General features: G+C 36.6%; 3 protein-coding genes and 1 pseudogene across 16 annotated transcripts; 2 read left to right on the top strand and 2 right to left on the bottom strand.

The window, feature by feature from the left end:
- Nucleotides 1-777: 777 nt before the first annotated feature.
- LOC126622033 (uncharacterized) lies at nt 778-10,717 on the bottom strand. 14 transcript variants are annotated; one of them, XR_007623254.1, is made up of 11 exons: nt 10,416-10,717; nt 9,063-9,447; nt 8,157-8,439; nt 7,976-8,049; nt 7,593-7,766; nt 7,023-7,175; nt 6,418-6,598; nt 6,130-6,250; nt 5,166-5,344; nt 4,891-5,027; nt 778-1,206 (listed from the first exon to the last, which is right to left on the bottom strand). XR_007623254.1 is itself a non-coding variant. In XM_050290679.1 (10 exons), the coding sequence occupies exons 6-10, from the start codon at nt 6,389-6,391 to the stop codon at nt 1,135-1,137; spliced, it is 699 nt and encodes a 232-aa protein (XP_050146636.1). In that variant the 5' UTR covers nt 6,392-6,598; nt 7,023-7,175; nt 7,593-7,766; nt 7,976-8,049; nt 8,157-8,479; nt 8,952-9,073; the 3' UTR covers nt 778-1,134. The 14 variants fall into 14 exon arrangements, 4 of the variants coding, with proteins under 4 accessions (XP_050146636.1, XP_050146638.1, XP_050146637.1 ...); XR_007623258.1 differs by having other exon boundaries at nt 4,933-5,027; XR_007623260.1 differs by having other exon boundaries at nt 5,201-5,344.
- A 142-nt stretch (nt 10,718-10,859) lies between these two features.
- Nucleotides 10,860-12,228, top strand: LOC126622029 (uncharacterized; annotated as a pseudogene).
- LOC126622031 (uncharacterized) lies at nt 12,155-19,906 on the top strand. Its single transcript, XM_050290678.1, has 2 exons — nt 12,155-12,464; nt 17,412-19,906. The coding sequence occupies exons 1-2, from the start codon at nt 12,155-12,157 to the stop codon at nt 17,885-17,887; spliced, it is 786 nt and encodes a 261-aa protein (XP_050146635.1). The 3' UTR covers nt 17,888-19,906.
- A 701-nt stretch (nt 19,907-20,607) lies between these two features.
- Nucleotides 20,608-22,273, bottom strand: LOC126622028 (scopoletin glucosyltransferase-like). Its single transcript, XM_050290676.1, has one exon. The coding sequence runs from the start codon at nt 22,213-22,215 to the stop codon at nt 20,770-20,772; it is 1,446 nt and encodes a 481-aa protein (XP_050146633.1). The 5' UTR covers nt 22,216-22,273; the 3' UTR covers nt 20,608-20,769.
- Between the last annotated feature and the right edge of the window lie 399 nt (nt 22,274-22,672).

The raw sequence follows: 22,672 nt of genomic DNA, 5'->3' as shown, positions 1-22,672 counted from the left end.
ACGTGAGAAAGCTTCTCATCTTAAAGATGAGATTCCTTATCTGAAGATAAAGATCAAGTCCATGTACTTAATTTTGTTCCGTTGTTGATTCGTACGTTTTGATTTCTTCTGCTTTAATTCCTTGCAGTTTTTAAGCCCCTAAATTATTTAGCACTGCAACGTCTATTTCATATATCCATATATATATTGATCCCCTGTACGAAGGAAGGTGCAGGAAAAAGAAAACAATAGTTTTTATAATTTTCAAAACAAAAATTGAGTTCTGAAAGCAACATATTGAAAAGGGTGTGAGTTCGAGGTTTCTTCCGGTGTGCAAGGAAGAACCTCATCAGAAGAAGAAGGTTCTAGGCTGTTTTATCATGGGACGACATGGTATTTGTGAACTGCTTGCACACTTTGGGCAGAGCCGCGAAACGTCTTAAAGAGAACGACTTAGTCCGCAACCCATCCCAAGATTCATTCACCATTCAAGGCTTCTACATATTTCGGGTAACTTCGTTCCTTTCTATTTCAGTTTACAACATGTGTGTCTAGGGACTTGAATGGTCAAAACATACCATCCTATGCATTGGCTTTGGACCGTGCGCATGCGTCCCTAATTCGCCGCCGGAAGACAATAGCCTTTCCCCTTCCCCCCTTCGAATACGCATGTGACTCACTGTTGTGTAATATTTAATCTTCTGTTTGGAAATGCCTTTGTTTTTTTTCTTGCTGAATACTATGTGGCTCACTTTTGCTTTTTGTAACTAATTATGTTAATAAAAGGGCAGTTAGGAATTCAAATGTAAAAGATGTGAATATTAGAACAATGGCAGTAGAACTGCCAAACCATATCCTACAAGCAAAAAAACTCACACGATGCCGTGGGTTTACAACTCTAGTTACACATAATTACAACAATGTTTCTAATTTTACTACTACATATATACAACCATACTCACAATCTTATTTACACACATGCAGCATTTAAAACTATGTTAAATGGGGGGAGTTTTACCTCAGTACAAAACTTGATAAAATTAAACAAATCCCCATGTCATTGGTTCTTCATTTTGATCCCTGCTCTTATAAACTGGGCTGAATGTTGCACAGAGACCGTCTCCACCGCAAAGAAGGGATTCTCCATCGTCACCACTATTGGTGTTCTCTTCCTGTTTTCCTTTTTCCAGATATTGGAAATTCCAATTTTGAAGCCATTTTCTCACACTAATTAGCAAAAAAATAAATTTAAAAATTAGAGAAAGCAAAGCATAGAAAAGACAAAAAAGAAAAGGGTAAAGCCATCAAGCTCAACCCTTTAATTTATACTCCAAAAAAATTAAACACAACCCCATTGAATGATTAATCTTATTGTAATGACAAATTATTATGGCCAAACTTTTGGTTCCTATCAAAACCAAGTTTTCATATATATACAAATCATATAAATTCTTCAGTTTTAGACATTCTTAAGAATTGTACAACAATGTCATATGATTGTGTCTGCTCCATATCAAATACCTCATAATATAGGTGAATCAAGTGATTACATGTATATATATGTTTCTAAAGCGACGTAGAACAAAGTTCTATTTGCCAGTCTATAGCATACTTAAAACAATGATAAAAAGTTGATCCCTTTTCAATGGCACTAAGTCAATTGAGACACAATCATATAACAAACTTTTTCATTACAATCATAACTAGAGATCTAACATAAAAGCTCTCCTAGGCTTATTTTAAGCTCTCAAGTAGCCACAAATGTTGTATCCCTTCATACAGAAAAAGAAGAGATGAACCGGACTAAACATTAAAAAGAAAGTCTCAAGGGTCTAATTATTTTCAAGGCATCCATTACCTCAACTCATTTTAAAATATTTTTGAAATATGGTGTCATTCAATAACCTGTTAAATAGAACATAAGAATGTTGTTGGGTTTATAGTATATTTCTTTGAATTGTTAGGTATTTGACAGTCCAAATCTTTTCGTTATCTTAATTACAATTGCTAACCTCAAGAACTTGCAAACAAATTTTCCAAAGAATAGCCAATGACATAATGATGGTAATATACTTTCTTATAAAACAAAATAATACAATCTGTTTTTTGTCATATTCTAGAAATGAGTAAATTTTTAATTGCCTTCTCAAACAGTATATATATATATATATATATATATATATATATATATATATATATATATATATATATATATATATAGCTTGAAGGTGAGAATTATAATGAAGATTATAAAGATGCTAATGCAATTACCACTATTTTGTCTAGCGATTGCCGTTTATTGATATGATGAGGGATAGAAAAAAGTTGTTCCATAGGATGTTTCTTGACATAAGGGGATGATTTAGCAAAGCTAGGTGTTTTTGGGGTTGAAGGTGATGGCATTGATGAATATGGGTCATAAGGACTGGCTAATGCCGTTTGGTAGTTTGGTCGGAATTGGCCAACGGTTGATCCTAATGGAGATCCTAAGGGAACAAATCTGTTTGGTATGGCTAGGGCCGATGATGAGGAATTGGGAATAGATTCCTTTTTTGGTGGTGGAGATGGCAGAGTGGCTGGAAGCCTCCTCTGGCTACTATTGTTGTTCTTTCCTGACATTCTTTCCCTGCAAAAATTCTCTGGTTAAAAAATCTGGAATGCAGTTATGGCTGCCTTTAATGTACTCGATATCAAAATAAAAAAATGCTTAATATGGCTTGCCATCGTGCAAAAATCTGTTTTGATGCAATGTTTTGAACATCTTTTTGTAAAACATGTTTTGCAGACATAATTTAATGATCCAAGGAATCTTTGGAGTTGGGTTTTGTCAGTAATCTGATCTGGGAATTTATCTGCAAATTGGATAACTCTATCTATGGGTTGAATGGTAGATTGGTGGATATTGTACCCTAAAAATCTAACATTCGTCTGAAACAGTTTAATCTTAGAGGCAGAAACAACTAATCCATTGGACTTAATTATTCTAGCAAACAAATGCAAATGTTTCCAGTGTTCATCTATAGACTTTGAATAAATAAGCACATCATCAATGTAAACAATCAAAAAATGACTATACTGATTAAAAATTTCATTCATAATATTTTGAAATTTACTTGGTGCATTTTTCAAGCCGAAAGGCATTACATTCCATTCATAGTGTCCAAAAGGAGTTACAAAAGCTGTTTTGTATTTATCAGATTCATTTATTTGAATTTGCCAAAAGCCTGATTTCATATCAAATTTTGAAAAAATAACTGCTTGAGAAAGCCTTTTGATTAAATCTCTTTTGTTGGGGATTGGATACCTAATCCATTCCAAGACTTCATTCAAAGGTTTGTAATTAATAACTAATCTGGGAGTTCATCTTTCTAATTCTGCATTTTTCTGAACATAAAATGCAGGGCATGACCATGGTGACTTACTTTTCCTAATGATACCTTTATTAAGAAGTTCTTGGATTTCTGTTTTGCAGAATTCCATGACTTCTTGACTCATTTGTATTGGTTTAGCCTTAGTAGGTATTTTAGACTCACTAAATTCCTTCATATAAGGAAGTTTAACAATATGTTGTTTTCGGTGCCAAAAAGCATTGGGGATATCAGAACATACTTCATTAATAAGTTTCTTTTGAAAATTATTAATAGTTTCTAACAAAGACTTATTTGTTAGCTGTTCTTTAATTCTTTTGTGATTAATTTCTTCTTTTAAGAAATTAATATGTTGTGACTTATTAGTAATAATACTAATAGTTTTTGAAATATTGTTTTTCTGTAAATGTCTTAGTTTTTTAAGGTCTGTTTCCAGGCAGAACTCAAATGTGACCTTCTGTCCTAAGACTCTAGTGGTAATTTTATTATGATAAAATTTAAAAGGATATATAAGTGCTAAAAATGGAAGTCCTAATATAATTGAATCAGAAATATTTTTGATCAAAACAAATGGGGTTTTAAAACAAACATTATTTTGGCAAACATGCGCTTTAGGTATTTCGTATTTCAAATGCATAGGAGATTGATTAGCAGCACTAAGTATTTCAGTTGATTTATGAAAATATTTAGTAGGTATTAACCCTTCTTGAATACAATTCAAATCTGCGCCGGAATCAATCAAAACAATTGTTTCCAAATGAAAATCTTCTATTACTATTGTAATTTTAGAATACCATTTCTGAATTCTTATCTTATGTAAAAGACTTAAAACTAGGTTCTCAGTTGATTGAGATCCTGACTCAGAACTGGAGGAAGAACTAGCAAGTTCTTCTTTTTGGGGATTTATTAATGAATGGGTTTGGATTTCACTAAGATGAGTACGAACTTCTATATTTTCTGATTTTAAAAATTTAATTTCATCTTTTATTTTATTCACTTTAACTTGAAGATCTTTAACCGTGATTTCTTTCTTAGACTTATTAAACCTTTCCAAGGTTGTTAAATATTTTAGTCGTTTACTATTTTGTTTGGCGATTGCCGTTTATTGATATTATGAGGGATAGAAAAAAGTTGTTTCATAGGATGTTTCTTGACATAAGGGGATGATTTAGCAAAGCTAGGTGTTTTTGGGGTTGAAGGTGATGGCATTGATGAATATGGGTCATAAGGACTGGCTAATATATATATATATATGGGTAATCTGGGTAATTCAATCCCCTAGAAAATAAGTTCACTGAACATGATTTCATAAAAAAAAATAAAAAAAAAGATGGACGCTTGATGCATGCCTCGAAATCAAAAGAACGCATAAATTTTTCATTCCGTATGAACCATACCAACAAAAAAAAACCCAGAAACCTAAATTAATAAAAAAAAATCCAAACAACTGAAAAACCCACCCCGGTTGAATTGAATAAATCCTAGCAAACTCAAATAAATCATTATATATTTCAGACTGAAAACGGAAGCCAACATCAGGTACCTCAAGATTGAGACAGATAGAGCTGAGATATCAATGACAGACCAGGAGGAGGAGTTTTTGGGGATTTTTCTCGCTGAAATTTTCCTAGCTGCGTGTACACCTTGAAGAGGTTGTAGAATTATGTGTCTCACCCACGGCTGTACAAAATGAAAAATGTGAAATTAGGGAATAATTTTGGAAAATAAGGTACAAATTCAAAATTCCAAAATTCCAAAAACCCAAATTGAACGCAAAACATCAGAATTCATAATCAATAGAACGTGAAAAATAGTAACCTATCGAAAATGCAGAAAGAGAGAGATCGAAATACAATTGGGGTTAAGTTCGAAAACCCTCATCGAAACAGTAACAATTTGAGGCATGCAACAACTGTTTCTTGTTCATGAGATGAGACTAGCCGTAACGATGAGGTCCGACTCACTGACGTTCGGACGACAACAACTCGCTGTCGTCGCTAGCAGAGTCACGAAGAGGAGCGAGAGAGAGAAGAAAGAAAAAATACAAAAAAGAATCAACATATATAGTTTGTAAGACAATGGCATACCTGTAATAACAAAAACCTAACAGGGGCAAAAAAAGAAACACACTACTTATGAACAATGTTTCAGTTATACTAGAAATTGCTGCTCGCGCGTTGCTGCGGGATTAGAAATCGTATGGAAGATGGATAAGCTAATTCTAAATCATCAAATTTGCAGCTGCATTGCATGACAACCAATTGAAACCTTTTCTCTAAATTATTAAACAACATTTAGCATAAACTAACTTGCAGTTCAAATGCAAGAATGCAAAAGAAGATCAATTGTCAAATTTCATACATGTCAAACTTCATTTAGGAAACTAAAAATCATAAAGAATAAATTGATAAACATACAAAGATAGTTCACAATCACCAATGTTAAATGCTGATAAAATATATAATACGATAATTTCTGTTTCTCTCATAATTATAGAATTTAAAGAACATACCAAATTACCAATCAAACCAATCAAAATTTCCACTCCTTGGCTAATTTCAGAGAATGCCGAATCCAAAATCCATGAACCCAACACTGTCATCTAATTTCAATAATGATGTTCTAGTACTCCTTCAAAATGCACCAGTTGGTATATCCGTCTCTCTCTCTCTCTCTCTCTCTAAGAATAATTGTTTAACAGTAATCATAATAACAGGCTAAAAGCCTTGTGAACTATGTTATCAAGGAGAAAAAATGTCAATGAGAAATGAAGATAGAGGACCTTTACTGGTGTACTCGAGAAATTGAGAATCATTAGTTGCAAATGGCCTCCGATCAGATCACCTTCAAAATTCTCAGGTGCTACAGCTACCCCGAGGATAGTTGTTTTGTCCAACACAACTCTGCAAGAATAGTCATTCTTCAATTTTAAGCAGGATTGGAAACAAAGTAGTGTATTAAAGCATTAAGATAAGGTTAGTTGGCCAAAAGTTTTTAGCTTCGTGTGTAATTAACCGGTTTGGCAATTACCTTAAAGTAAGCATAGGCCAGAAGTAAACATGTTTATTACCTCCCCACAGCTACTTAAACATTTCTTCTCATTACATGTCCCAATATAGTTACACTCGCCACAACTTCCAGTTCAGGCCTAAACTCTTGCCATTTACACATACTTCAACTTTGCCATGATGCTCATATCTAGAGCTGATGGTAAACCTTACTGCATAAAGAGCACAGTAGCTCCCGTTTACCTACAATAGATGAAAACCATTTGAAAAAAATACATAAGCCTTTGGTTATAGCTTTTACTTACTGTTTCTGATGAGCTACAAAACACAGCCAACAAAAGAAAATCAAACAAATACCAAAAGAAGATTAAGCGCAATATTCCAATTATAACCATTTTTTTATTTTTGTATAAACACAAATATATTAAGCTCTCAATCATTTAAAATGGAAGAGATATGTGAAGGCAGTCAACGAACTGAAAAATATCAATGTTTCAAACTAATGTCTGGCACAAAATTGTTGCACTTGAACTACCCTAATAACACATCATGGAAATCCTCCCTTGATTATCTGAAACGATATGGTAACGTTGAAAATGTATTGCATCCTCTTAAATTGAAAGTGCAAACAATGAAGAATGCACATGAACAACACACAATTTCTTACCAATCAAAGGATTCACAACCATCTGCTCTGTGTTTATGATTTTTCTTGTTCAATCTCTGGTCTGGCTTGTTTGGGAATGACCATCTTTTTTCGTGGTCACCGTGTTGTTGAATTGGTGCATATTCTTTTTTGCTTTGCCCAAGATATCTCTTGCTATATATTACGAATAAGAATCAGTAAAAATTCAATATAAAAATCTAAATTTGTCAATCTATGTAACTCAGTGCAAACTTCATCAAACAACCAAGAAGTATAAACCAGCAAGGTTATTTTCTCTTCTTTTTTTTATCAAAATGAATTCTACTGTTCCCATCTATTTGCATATCCCTTTAAATTGTCCAAAAACACAAAAGAAATATATCTTGATCCATACCAATTAATGATTTCCCATTTACTTAAGTCAGATGTCAAGGGAAATGAACTGATGGAGCTAAAAAAGAGAGAGAGAGAGAGAGAGAAAAAAAAACAGTATTATTCAATTATATGGAGAATTACCTGATTGTACAAAAGGGTTGAAAATTACCCTTAAAAAAAAAAAAAAAAGGAAGAGATGGAGTGGAAATCACATACCAGCATTAGGCTTAAACTTGTAGTGCTCATTTGAGAGAGCAGTGATAGTGCTGATGAGAGTGTAGGGAGAGAAGCAAAATGCAAATCGTAAGAGTTTGAGAGAAACCGCTTGAGGGACACTGCAAATTGATCGTTGAGATTTGAGAAACCGAGGAAGCTACAATTTGAGACGAACTTCATGTCCCACAGATAATAAGAACAGCGAATCATTTTCATCTCATGCACTGGTTTGTCATTGTCATTCGAATTCACAAATCCATTTACTCTGAATTTCTTAGTTAGCACCAAGGAAAGAATGTTATAAGCAAAAATCTATTTCTAGGTTTCCCACTAAACTACCTGTTAAACCATGGTAAATCAAAATGGGAAAAAATTATAAATACCTTTGTCAAACCTCTTGGGATTCAAGTCCACCGACTCCACCCCAATACTTAGTGGCGCCCCAGAAATCTTGCACCTTCAATAGCCAAGATCATGCATGTATCAATATGAATACGGAAGAGAAAATAAATGCAATTTATTAGAACAAAGAATTTGGGATCAACAAAGTTTGTCCAAACTTACTGCAAGGCCAATAACAGCAACTGAAGATAATTTTTTGTTTTGCTACATGAGAGGGGCACCCAAAAATCCAAACCTGTCGATACGGCACAACTGAGGATGCAAACTTTATCCAATTGAGCAAGGGGCTTGATCTTGGAAAGACGGCCAGAATGAATAACAATGTACTCACTTAAGTAAATGTGCCAAGACAGTGATTGGTGAACGTTATTTCCTAGCTGGTTTAGTTTGGCTATTGCTTTCTATTGAAAAGGAGTCAGCTATTTGCGTGAGTCACCACCTTTTGCTGCATGGCGAAAAATTTGAGGGATCAATAGTGTCTGGGCCTGAATCCCAAAAGGAAAAAATAACTCAACTAAGTATATATAAAATTAAACATATAAAGGGTAAGATCAACCACATCCCATAGGAGAACAATTAAATGCCACTCTCTCAGTCTCGAGTACAACTGCACTTTGTGATTAAAATTCACACATGTTTCACATATGCTAAGAACTAATGTTCCTGTAGGTTTTTCATCACGAACGAAATTTGCACTCTACTTTTCGATTTCAAACCTTAAAAAAATCACTTAAGCATCTGAATTGGATTCCCAACAATTTGGTGGAGGTTGAATGGATTTTTACTCCCATTATACCCTCGGAAATATAAATAATCATTGGAGACCGAGCAGCACACACTCATAAATAAAAGATTAGGAAACTTTGGTTCAGGATAAACATAATGCATACAAAACAATAAAATTGATAGAAAACAGATCGATGCACAGAGAGATAGAGGCATAAAGAGAGAACTTACATCAGCTGTGCTCTCAAATACATATGGTAATTTGCATACGAAGAAACATAATACCGAAACAGTTATAAATCATCCTATTCAAACAAATCAAACGAAATGTATAAAGATTACCTTAATTTCTGATTCTATGATTTTGCATTTGACTCCACCTCCACGTTGTTTTTTGGTTGTCTCTTTTCATGAATTAAGTAATCGACTGAATTACTTAATTCAACTGATTTTAATCAAAGAGATGAAAGCTTCAGTATAAAAAATATTTTATGACCTACACGCATAGCAAATCATCAGTAAACTCCAAGAACCTAATTGTACAATAAACACTCTAGCATTAACTACCCATGAATGATGAACATGCTTATTGCCAAAAATGATAAACATGTTTAACTTGACTTCATTTTTAATGGCATATTTAATAAACTTTCCATCTGCATTCCCTTTCCTCGTTCAAGTTGAAAGGTTCTGTTTGAATCCCATCCGCAACAAAGTCCTTGTAATCCTGCCAAAAGATACCCCCAATCACTGGTTATCGCTTCCATTGATCCAATTAGCAGAAGTATCCAACAATCTCCTTGACTGGAAAAATTCTTGCCAATCTAGAAAAGAACTATTCCAAATTACGGATGTACTCGATTAATTTAACCAAGAACATGCACAGCACCACCACTATTAAGAAGCATCAACATACAAAGACAAAAGTTTCTACAATCAGTTGTTAAATTGCTACCAAAAACATGCATAGAAAGAATAAAAATGACCACAAAGATGGCAAAACAATTAACCACACATGTTGTTTATATGCCCAATGAGAGGGAAAAGCTTCTGCAAATTGAAAAAACGAATTTATATAAAACAGACATGTCACTTTAGTCTAAGCTCACACACTATCTGAAAGAGCCTATTTTATCCATTCCAATTATACTTCTGTGGAGCATGTCCCTATACTATTCCCCACCAGCAATCAATCATAAACGCCATCTACATTAACTAGCTCACACTTCATATTAATGACACCTAACTGCCACCAAAATAAAAGACATGATGAAGAGCACACAAATTAGAGACTTTGTTAAAAACAACCTTGTGTACTAAGTAGAACTTGAACTCACCTGATATGGCAACCTCTAATGCAAGGTAGAGAGTAGAAAAGCTAACGCATTGACAAACAGAAAACCAACAATTTAACTTGTGTTGCAAATAAATATTAGTAAAGTTATAGAACTCACTGGTAGTTTATTTGAAATGTTAGGAGTATCTAGTGTATGCACAGGGTAGACGGTTCTTACAAAACTCAGGGCTTGAAAATAAAATAAAATAAAAATTGAAAAGAAATCAAAACTACTAAAAATTCCAACATTTATTGATGACTATTTTAGTAAAAGGATCAAACAATCATGCCATCAAACAAATTTAAGGGGAAAAAAAAAGTGAACTAAATTTAAGTTGAATAGAGTGACAGTTGCTTACCCAGAAACCCAAACCAAATCCCCAAAAATTCACGCAGAAATCACCAAAGCTGAAAACCAAAGCTCCACTGGGATCATCCACACAACAATGAACACCGATCATCACCACCGATATCCATCTCCTTTTAAAGACAAAACCCTTTTAAATTCGCAACCCGAGAACCAAAACCCCCAAAGAAAATCTCAGGGATGGGTGAGAATTCCCGAGAAAAATTCAAACTTTTTCGGCAAAGATGGTGTTTTTCCCTGGAAAATAAAAACAGAGAAAAAAAAAGGAAAATAATCAATCTTTAGGTTTGAAATAGAAAGAGAGTTGAGCTGTTGAAATAAATGTGTTAGGATGCAAGTGGCATTACTTAGTTAGTCAGGTGTCAATTATTGAGTTGGATTTTTTTAGCCTGCAACTAGCTATATAAGTTGAGATATGTGCAGATGCAAAGGGTGAATGAATATTTGATTGTATTAGTGTTCTTGTTAGTATATCTTGCATTTGAGTAAAGGTTGAAGTGGGGTTCTATCATTGGTATCAAGCCAGTCTTGATTCCTCAATCCCTTCTCTTTTGCCGATTGAATCGTGCGTCAACGAAGGAAGCCATGGAATTTCATAACCATCTTGCTGCGATTAATGACACTCTCAATGTGCTAATTTAGCGATTTGATGCCATGGAAGCTCGTCAAGATTCTTCTGATGCTCGATTCGAGAAACTATACCATGATTTTGTGGCCAAATGCGATAGGGGTTCACATCCGCTGTTCATCAAAATGGCATCTCCTATCTCTTTTGAGAAATCGAACCAAGTCGTTCTCAAGCTTCAATCCTTCCATGAGGAAAAAAATTCATGCCAAAGAGAGAGTGAATCAACTCTCTCAATTTCATCAAAGTTACAAGCCCAAGACTCGTCCTTGTTTACGACCCATATTGAAGAGATTCAAGAAAGTTCGCGACTACGACAAACACAACGACGATGGTTCTGCAATATTTTGTTCCAATTCCAAATTTGAAGAAAGTTGTGGGTTTTTTTGGAAAGCTTTGGTTGTGGAGGACGAAGAGGTTTTCAATTTGTTCGACAGGGAAGCTAAAGATTATGTGAAAATTCCTCCATTTCTTGATTCTAATTGCAAGGCAGGCACCGCAAAGGAGTTGGTTTCTTTATTCAACAAGAAAGTTGAAGATTATGTAATAGCTTCTCCAGTTCTTGATTCAAATTGCAGGAAATCCAAGGTTCAAGCTTATGTTCTGGGTTCTACATTTCGTAATGGCTTGGCTACTTCTTTTGGACATAAATTCATTCAGTTTGGGATGGCGCCTTCATCTATTCGTGAATCTAGTTGCAAGAACGACGTGGTCCAGGATTTCATTTTCACAATTCCTGTTTCTGATGATAGGTTCGTGAAAATTGATTCACCTACATTCCAGGTGTTTGATGAAGGTCACAATCAATAGATTGTGATTTTCAGTTGGGCTATCATATGCCGATTTCTGACACTAGAGGAAAAGTTGATACCATTTTGGTGCAAGATGATGCTTCTACTGGTGTTGTTCTTATTCTTCAATTCCACTACCATAAAGGAATTCGTGATAAAGGTGGTGGTTTGGCAAAAGACAAGATTTGGAAGGACCATTCGAGAATATTCAGGTACAAGATTAGTACAATCCTCATATCTTCTTGTACAAAACAATCTGAAAATGCTACTGCATATAACAAAGATGGAACTATTTGTCTCTCTTAATTCAACTCAATGGATTTTCTGGCAATTTATGAGTTGGGTTTTGTTCTTAATGCGAAAAAGAGGAATTTTTTGGAGGAAGCTAACCCCTTTATTGTACCTGCTGAGAAAACTCGTCTTGCTCTCAACGTGTTTGATGAAATTCCTGACTCAAATCATCTTGTTGTTGTCAATTTTGACATGTGCTATTGCAAGGGTATTCGAGATAAGGGTGGAGGCTCAAAATTCAGGTATATGGTTACTCTGAATATTCATTTTTCTTGTATGAATGCATCTGGAGATTCTATTGAATGTAGCCGAGATGGAATATTTGAGGTTGTAGGTATTAGAGTTTGTGTTTTATGTGTTTTTCAATGGAGATCTCTATGTTGGAGGTTGAAGAACAAAACAGAGAAATGAGAGAGAAGAAGATTGAATGTGTCTCTTCGATTTCACTCTATATCCAAAAATACATTTGTAACCGTTATGTATGTAGAGGAAGGGAGATCCTTCACTCACCAATACACAACACAATCTCAACCATACATTGCTATCATCCTATGAGATGATGCCACTTGTCTTGTTATATCACTTAGATCCTATGCTAGAGAAGAGACCACTTGGACTATGATCCAATGGCTCAGATTACATCAGCAAGATAAAGCACATAAAAGGAAAATCAAAATTTGTAACTTTAGCTCCAAGATATTAGCTCAAGGGTTATATATCAACACTCCCTTCTAACCCTTTAGCTGATTTCACACCAAGTAGATCTCTTAGGTAGACAAATCGATCTTTTGACAGAGCCTTGGTCAATATATCTGCAATCTGGTCTTCTGTTTTGCAGTAGACAAGTTCAATCTCCTTTGTTTGGATAGCTTCCCTGATAAAATGAAATTTCCTAATGATGTGCCTAGTTCTCTGGTGTAGAACTAGATTCTTTGCCATTGCTATGGCTGAAGTGTTGTCGCACAGAATTGGTGTGCCTTCCACTTGCTCCTCACCAAAATCTTCAAGCACAAACCTTAGCCATTTAGCATGTGATGTTGCTTCTGCAGCACTGACATATTTTGCTTCTGCAGTGGACAATGCCACCGTGTTTTGTTTGATTGATGCCCATGAAAACATACCGAATCCAAGTGTAAATGCATATCTTGAGGTGCTTCTCATGTCATCCTCACTTCCTGCCCAGTCACTGTCACAGTACCCTATCAGAGTAGTTGTCTTCCCTTTTACAAATTCAATTCCAAAATCAAGAGTGCCCTGAATATATCTCAACACCCTTTTGGCTGTTCCCATGTGTTTCTTTATAGGGTTATGCATGAATCTAGCAAGAAAACTAGAAGCAAACATTATATCCGGCCTTGTAGCAGTCAAGTATAACAAGCTACCTACAACTTGTCTATATTCACTTTCATTTGCTGCTTCACTACCATCTGTCTTGCATAACTTCTCATTCACAGCCAGTGGTGTTGCCACTGATTTGCAATCTTTCATCCCAAATTTCTCAATAAGCTTCATTGCATATTTTCTCTGGTGGATAAAAATGTTTTTATCTGTTTGCACTACTCCCATGCCAAGAAAATGATGAAGTAACCCCATATCAGTCATCTCATAATGCTCATTTTTGAACTCTTCGAGTAGTTTTGGACAACTTCCAGTATATACAATATCGTCCACATAGAGTGAAACAATAATGATACCTGTAGCTTCACTAGTTTTGACATAAAGTGTTGCTTCACTAGAACTCTTCTTGAAACCTGCCTTGCCGAAATAGGAATCTATCTCATCATACCAAGCTCTCGGAGCTTGCTTCAACCCATACAGAGCCTTATTCAACTTATACACCTTGGTTTCTTCACTCTCCTTCACAAAACCTTGTGGCTGCTCAACATAAACCTCCTCCTTCAAAGTTCCATTCAGAAAAGCAGATTTTACATCCAACTGATATAGATTCCATTCCTTCTGTGCAGCAAGTGCTATCAAGGTCCTAATAGTATCTAATCTTGCAACCGAGGCGAATGTTTCATTGTAGTCTATCCCAGGCTTTTGGGAATAACCTTTTGCCACCAGTCTGGCCTTGTTTTTCTGCACGGATCCATCAAGGTTCAACTTGGTTTTATAGACCCACTTAACACCAATGATTGGCTTGTTAAATGGTCTATCAACTAGCTCCCATGTGTTGTTCTTCTCAATCATTTCAAGCTCAGATTTCATTGCATTTTCCCATGACTCATCTAGAATAGCATCTTCATAGTTTTCAGGTTCTACAATGCACATGTTACACTGAGCCATGATCTCATTTACACTTTTCCATTTCTGTGGTGTGTGATCAGTTGTTTGAGAACTTTCGAAAACATTCTCACAGTGATGCAACAACATCCTCCACTTGAGTTGATGTATCCAAGAATTGTCTTGGTTCACATACTTCCACTTGATTCTGTCCTTCACTACAATCTGCCATTTGATTCTCAATAATCATGGGAACTTGTATTTCACTCTTATCAGTGTTCTCCCACTCCCATGAAGCATTCTCATCAAAGTGTACATCTCTAGACAGGATGATCTTATTAGAACTTGGATCAAACACTCTGTACCATTTTTCACAGATTCCATAGCCTACAAAAATACACTTGCGACTATTTTCTTCAAGCTTATGCCTTAGTGTTGAGGGAATGTGCACATAGCATAGTGACCCAAAGATCTTCAAGTGTGCAATGCCTGGTTTTCTACCAGTGTATGCTTCAAATGGAGTTATCTTCTTGAGGGACTTTGAGGGACATCTATTAAGTATGTAGACTGCAGTGTTCACAGCCTCTGCCCAAAATGCATAAGAAAGACCATTTTCATGCATCATAGACTTTGCCATTTCCACCACAGTCCTATTCTTCCTCTCAGCTACTCCATTCTGTTGAGGAGAATATGCCATGGTTAATTGCCTTTGAATTCCAAGCTCATTGCAGTAACTATCAAATTCAGTTGATAAGAACTCTCCACCCCGATCACTCCTTAGACATTTCACCTTATATCCACACTGCAACTCTGTCATTGCTTTAAACTTCTTGAAACAATCAAATGCACTTGACTTGTTTATGAGAAAATATACCCAAGACATCCTAGTACAATCATCAGTGAACAACAGAAAGTACTTATTTCCAGAGATAGATTCAGTTTGCATTGGTCCACAGATATCTGTGTGAACCAATTCCAAAGGAAATTTTGCTCTCCAAGCTGATTTTGATGGAAAAGACTCTCTGTGTTGCTTTCCTAGCATGCAGCCTTCACACACAACAGAGGTTTTCTCCAAATGAGGCAATCCATGAACCATTTCTTGATCTTCAAGCATTTTGATGCTTCTGTTATTTAGATGCCCCAAATGCTTATGCCATATCTGCATACAGTGTGTCACACTTGCTTTCAAGGCTATCTGATTTGCTGGCATCATTGTAAGAGGAAAACACCTGTTGTTTGTCATCTGCACTCTAACCACAAGATTATCCATTGACCAACCATCGAAGATACTCACAATATTTCCTTCAAACAATAGATAGTACCCGTGCTCCATCATTTGTCCAACACTTAGCAGATTCTCTTCAAGTCCAGGAACAAGCATCACTTCTTGAATGTGCTTTCTTCCCAATTTGGTCTCTATAACAAGAGTCCCCTTTCCTGCAACCTGAACAATCTCTCCAGTTCCCATCTTCACCCTGGAAGTCAGATTCCTTTGGATGTTGATTAGTAACCTTTCATCACCTGTCATGTGGTTACTACAACCACTATCAATGTACCATGAATGATTCACCTTCACATCTGTCATAGCATTGCATGCATAGAACAGGGTACCAGTTTCTTCAACATGGTTTACATAGTTCACATTCTGTATATTTTTGTTTCCATGGCAGTCTCTGATCACATGCCCAAGTTTCCCACAACCTGTGCATTTTGGCTTCCCTTCAAACCAACATTTGCCATAATGCAATTTATCACAGTGTCTACAATTTATCCCACTTCTTTCCTTTGAATTTCCAGTTTTTTTGAAACTTTTGATTTCCAGAATAACCTATTCCCTTAGAGTTTTTACCTCCAACATTTAGACTAGCAAAAGCTCGTTCAGTAGAATTTTCAGCATGTCTATCCAATCTGAGTTCAAAACTTTTCAGAGAAGCAACTACCTCTTGAATCTCAAGAGTTTCAAGGTCCTTAGAATGTTCAATTACGGAGCAAATAGGATCATATGATCTAGGCAAACTAATCAACAATTTTTGCACAACTCTCTCTCTAGACAGATCCTCACCATAACTCTTCATTTGATTCATTATATCAAACAATCTAGTGAGATATACAGATAAGGATTCACTATCTTTCATGCGAGTATATTCAAATTCTCGACGCAAACCTTGCAATTTTACGCTCCTTACTTGCTTATCTCCTCTGAACTCTTGCTTCAGAATGTCCCAAGCACCCTTTGAGGTCTCTTCGTTCACAATTCTGGGGAAAATTTGGTCTGAGACAGCACCTTGGATCAACCCAAGTGCACGAGCATCCTTCATCAGGATTTCAGCTAACGTTGGCTTCTCCACTTCCGTGACCTCGATCTCTTCTATCTTCTTCTTCTCCTTCTTTGGATCTGAAGCATCGAACCCATTTTCAACGAGATCCCATAACCCATGAGATTTCAAAATGGTTTTCATTCGAATGCTCCAGAACTCATAATTTTCTCCATTGAAAACTGGTGTGCGAAGCTCAGCAGTGCCTGATCCTGCCATGTTAGACATCGGATTCAAGAAATCACACCACCTCGATCGTCATATGAGCTAGATTGCAGCTCGAATCAATTCCAGTTTTCTTTTCACAGATTTACGCCCAGTTTAGATAACCGAACCTGGCTCTGAAGCCATATTAGAGTTTGTGTTTTATGTGTTTTTCAATGGAGATCTCTATGTTGGAGGTTGAAGAACAAAACAGAGAAATGAGAGAGAAGAAGATTGAATGTGTCTCTTCGATTTCACTCTATATCCAAAAATACATTTGTAACCGTTATGTATGTAGAGGAAGGGAGATCCTTCACTCACCAATACACAACACAATCTCAACCATACATTGCTATCATCCTATGAGATGATGCCACTTGTCTTGTTATATCACTTAGATCCTATGCTAGAGAAGAGACCATTTGGACTATGATCCAATGGCTCAGATTACATCAGCAAGATAAAGCACATAAAAGGAAAATCAAAATTTGTAACTTTAGCTCCAAGATATTAGCTCAAGGGTTATATATCAACAGTAGGTGGAGAATTTTATAGTTCAAATATTCAATTGAGCGGGGCAGGGAAGAAGAAATTCCCAAATGTTAGGGAGGATTATCTGGTTCATAGCTTTTACGGGCAGAAGAAACTAACATTTGAAAGGAATGTTCATGGATCTTTTGGTTTGCCATATACTAGTCATTTACTTGAGGGTGGTATATTAATTGGTAGAAGAATGATGACAATGAGTGACCATGGTATTCTTTACCATCTTAGTAGCAAATATGATGAGCATAGGAAATTGGATGTTGCCTTCACTCGTGCAATGCACATGCCAAAACTGGACGATGGGTCTAGTGTTTTGGGTTTGTTATTGTTAACTCTCTGGAGAACTAATTTGATTTGGGAAGCTAGTACTACTTTGATGCCCATTGTAGAAGCTATATTTGCAATTCCACCTTGGATTGTAGATGAGGCTTTACGTTTCATACTCATCTCAATTGGTAAAACAAATTAGATTGTGGGAAATATTGTGTTGCGCAAAACTTGGGGGTTGCCAATTGAGAGGGCAGATTCTTGTCAACCGATAAGGCCGCTGGTATTAATACACAAATTTCCAAATAATACTACAAGCATGGTTGTTAATTTTGTGATTACTGCTGTGATTGGTGCCTTGTTTGCTGAGAAAGAAAGGAAACAAATTCATAGTGTTGGTGTACGGGTGGACTTTCTATGTAGGTGCTCAGTTCATGTGAGTAGTGTCATTATGCATCTGGACTCTAGGTGTGGCAATGAGCATAATACCTTGAGGTTTTTCTTGGACCCAGATTTGTGTGAAATTACTAAACCAAATATTTCTTGGAATTATTTGCTTGCTGGATATTTTGAGAGTAGAGGTACAAGTTAGGCTCTTTAAGTGGGTATTGAAATGTATGGAGTAGTGGTGTGCATAGTTGCATTGGGTATCCTTATGCATGCTGGAAATTCTGATTGTATGGTCAATATCATTGCTCAATTTTGGACAGGGTGTAATGTGGAGTTAATGTTTTCAGCAGTGAAGTTTTGGTGGAAGCAGACTTATGGTTTTATTAGTTCAGTACATATGTTGTTGCTCGTTTACAAGGGAAAAACATATCAGTCCTCGTACTACTTGTGGAAGCATATTGCTGCAGCAAATTAATAGGAATGCTGCTGCTATATACTACTGGCTTATGTCGCTCATTGTCTCTAGATCAACCTATAGTAGTTGGATCCATTGCCAAATCATAATAAAAAAAAATGCTACTGGAATTTTCAAAGCTAAACCTTGAGGACAATGTTGATTTCTAAGGGAAGCGTAATGTTAGGATGCCAAGTGGCATCACTTAGTTAGCCAGGTGTCAATTGTAGAGTTGGATTTCTTTAGCCTGCAACCAGCTATATAAGCTGAGATATGTGCAAATGCAAAGGGTGAATGAATATTTGATTGTATTAGTGTTCTTGTTAGTATATCTTGCATTTGAGTAAAGGTTGAAGTGGGGTTCTATCAAAATGAGAGTTGAGTTGATGTACCGATATGAAAGTTTTGAGGCACAGTGGCAAGAAAGATGAGGTCTGGGATGCCAAATAAAAACTTCAGGATCTTAACTGATGACAAATCGGTGAGAACGATTTTGGCAAAAAAGGTCGGAAAGGGTTTGAAGCTGGAATCTGCGGATGCTGGAGTGAGTCAAAACGATGTTGTAGTCTGGTTGTCGGCCAACGACCAAGATTGATTATGGCAACCAGAGTCGTCGGAAGGCTAAAGCTTTTTTGGGTTCAGAGAGGACATCTTTGAGACCAAGGAGATTCATATGAGATTTAAGTGTAAATTGAAAATAAATTGGGAGATTGGGAAAGGAGGTGAGGAGGGAGACGGGGATAGCAGGAGCCAGACAGAGAAAAGGTGGGTCGAGAGTCTGAAACTATGGGGGAAGCATCTAGAGAAAAGACGGGTCGAGATGCTAAAACGGTGTGGGAAGGAAGAATCCAGAAATGGAATAAAAGACCAAAGACTAAAGCAGGGGCAAAAGCGGAATTACACAGTAGAATAAACAGTGTCCACAGAAACATGGAAAGGGCAAAAATGGAAGAACATTGGAAAATGAACAGTGTTTCAAGCGTTTTTCTCTTTTAGTATATATATAATATAATTTGAGTTTTAGTATATATTGAATTTGCTCATCATGAGTCTAAATAGAGTTTGGGGTTTGGGGTTTAGGGCCAATTTTTAGAATGCTTAAGTAGTAGTAATCAAACTCAAAAGATGCTCGAGTGCATGAATTTTTTAACAATGCTCCACTTGAGGATCAAGCATTGTAAGTTAATGCTGCCTTATTGGATGGAAGCAATTAGTATTATAGAAATTCTGTTTTCATTGCACAAACTCCTCTCGTTGATGTCTGGAAAGATTTCGAGAAAACAGGAAGAAGAGTGTAAGAATGCGGGTTGGTGTATGTCCAAAACTAGCTCCCCCAATTTTCTTCTTTAATTTATATTTTGTTTATTTTGTTTTCATTGCTCTGAGCTTAATTATATATTAGGTATGGTTTAAAACTTTTTTTATTCATGCATGTGTTTCTTTCTTTCCTAGTTATTTATCTGTTGTATGAGGTTTCAATTATATTCACACGATATTTTAACGGACAAGGAATAGCTGAATAAATCAAATGGTAAAAGAAGAACATCTCTTTGGCAAAGAAGAAGAAAGAAGAGTGAAGTCCTGAGGAACAATGTGAAAAGTTGGGACATGTGGAACAAAGATACTTTTATGTGTATTACATCTATATGAACATCTTAATCTCCAAGTTTTTTGCTACGTAATGTATTCTACAGACACCTATCTTTTGTTCCTTATTGAACATAAGGATGTAAATACAGTTTGATATGGATGTAAATGGATTTTAATATATTCTACATGTTTAACATAGTTATAAAATCACGGCATCGAGCATGCCCAATTGCTAGTTTATGATCTAAAGTTCTCCCTTGTGCAATCCAACCAATGCCATGTTTAGGATTTTACGTTGAACTACCTGTAAATTATATTATAAAGAAGATTTTGTTATGTAATCAGATCCATATTTCATTTTATCTAGCTATGTGTGATCAATAAAGGAGAGTTAAAGAAAAGAGTATAGGACCCTTAGAATTATTTTCTTTGGCTGGGCAAATATATGACCCTTAGAGATAAATAAAATGCATCGTGAAAGTCTAATCTGGGTCAAAAGAAAAACAAATAAACTTTTAGTCACTATCCTCAACATTAATCATTCGTTCATGAATTATGAGTGACTATTCTTACTTAGATTTTGTACAAAACATTATCAATCAGAAATATTCCGAAAGTGAAGTCCATCTGAATGTGTGCTCCAATTCTAACTAGTGGGAACTCAACTCTTCAATTAAAGCATTCAAATCAGAGTGTGACGATCCCCCTTTCTCAATAGCCCTCTTTGCCTGCTCTGCAAGTTCCCTAGCTCTGCTTCTCATTTCTTGTGCTTCCACACCCACCATAATCCTCCTGACAGCTTTCTCAACAGCTTCCTTCTTCACGCTATCCCCCACAACCCTAACCCATTTCTGAGCACCAACTCCGACACCAATTTTCAGCACTTGGGTCACCAGCTTCTCGTTGTAAAACTGCTCGGCCGCCACCGGCCACGTCACCATCGGCAACCCGGAAGCGATCCCTTCCAACGTCGAGTTCCACCCACAGTGAGTCACAAACCCGCCAACTGCCCCATGATCAAGAATCAGAACCTGCGGGGCCCACCCTCTTATGATTAGTCCTTTCCCTTCCATCCGATCCTCAAACCCTTCTGGCAGCCACTCCTCTTTCTCCATGTCATAACCTTGTCCGGTCCTCACAACCCACATGAAGTCCTGCCCAGAAGCCTCAAGCCCCATTGCAATCTCCTTAAGCTGAGAGGCATTGAATTTAGCCACGCTTCCAAAACATACATAAACAACCGAATTAGGTTCTTTTGACTCAAGCCACTTCAAGAAATCGTGCTCGTTGATGGAAGCTGCTTTTCCTCTAAGTGCTTTTTCTTCATTGTTTCTATTGCATAGAGAAACAGGGCCAATATGCCAAGCTTTCATCCCAAGCACGTTTCTGTAATAATCTGCATAAGCCGATTCGAGCTCATAGAAACTGTTCACAACAATTCCATAGCTCGTTTTCTCAGCTTCCTTGGCCCGTTTGACCATCCGGATCAAGTCGTTTTCGATATTTTCCTTGACATGATCAGGAACTTGGGCTCGTGTCATCGTAATCTCACCAGGAAAATCCGGAATCATGAAAGGGTCCGAATCCAACGAAGTGTTCTTGAACGGCTCATACTTTGTCACAATATCTGAGGCAGCCATGGCAAAGAAACTAGTGCCATGAAAAATTAGCCTTGGAATATCAAACTTTGCAGCAGCATCAGTTGCCCAATGAAAAAGAAAGTCTGCCACAAGGCAACTAGGGTTTTCGTGGAGCAGAAGATGCTCTAGAGGTTCTTGGAGAAGGCTTGTTGCTTTGTAAAAATTGGTCCTGAATTCTGGTGAGGGGAGTGAGTCGACATGCTCGCACCCTTCTGGCAGACCGGCTTCTACAGAAGGGAACTTGATGGTTTTGATTCTGACTTCGACGCCGCCGGAGCAGGTTTTACTTGATTGGGTGGCTTTGGATAATGTTGGGGCATTTAGAGGAGTGGTGACTATGGTGGTTTTTACTCCTTGGGATGCAAAGAGCTTGGCCATGTCGGAGATCGGTATCATGTGGCCGTGAGCCATGAAAGGAAAGAAACAGATGTGGAAATCACGATTTTCGCTACCCATGATTATTGGGATTTACGAATGAAGATGGATGACGTAATGTCTTAGGGCTGCGGTGGCGGTGGCGTTGTTTGTGATACATGAAAGCTCAAATATATAGAAGTGGAGTATGTGAAGATTTTGATTCTTCCCACTATTGACAGAAGGAGAAAAGTTTGTCCCTCTCAATTGTATACGTCAGCCGGTATGTCATGTACAACAACCATTGTTTTATTTTATTATTATTATTTTTTTTAACATATCATATTATCTAGACTAAAAGGGAGGTGGATGACCTTAACTTCACAGTGGACTAGTAATAATGTAGTTCAAAATCACATTTGACAAGAACCCCACCTAAGACCTTGGTTAAGTAGAGTAATTTTTCAGTGTTGAAAATACTGCTGGGTAGTGAATGCCCACAGTACCTTGGAAGACTTTCCAATTCTCACACATAATGGGTTTTCAACTTTGGCATAAG

The sequence above is a fragment of the Malus sylvestris genome, chromosome 5 (assembly GCF_916048215.2).
Source record: "Malus sylvestris chromosome 5, drMalSylv7.2, whole genome shotgun sequence".
Classification (NCBI taxonomy): Eukaryota; Viridiplantae; Streptophyta; class Magnoliopsida; order Rosales; family Rosaceae; genus Malus; species Malus sylvestris.
This window is presented reverse-complemented; position numbering and strand designations above follow the sequence as displayed.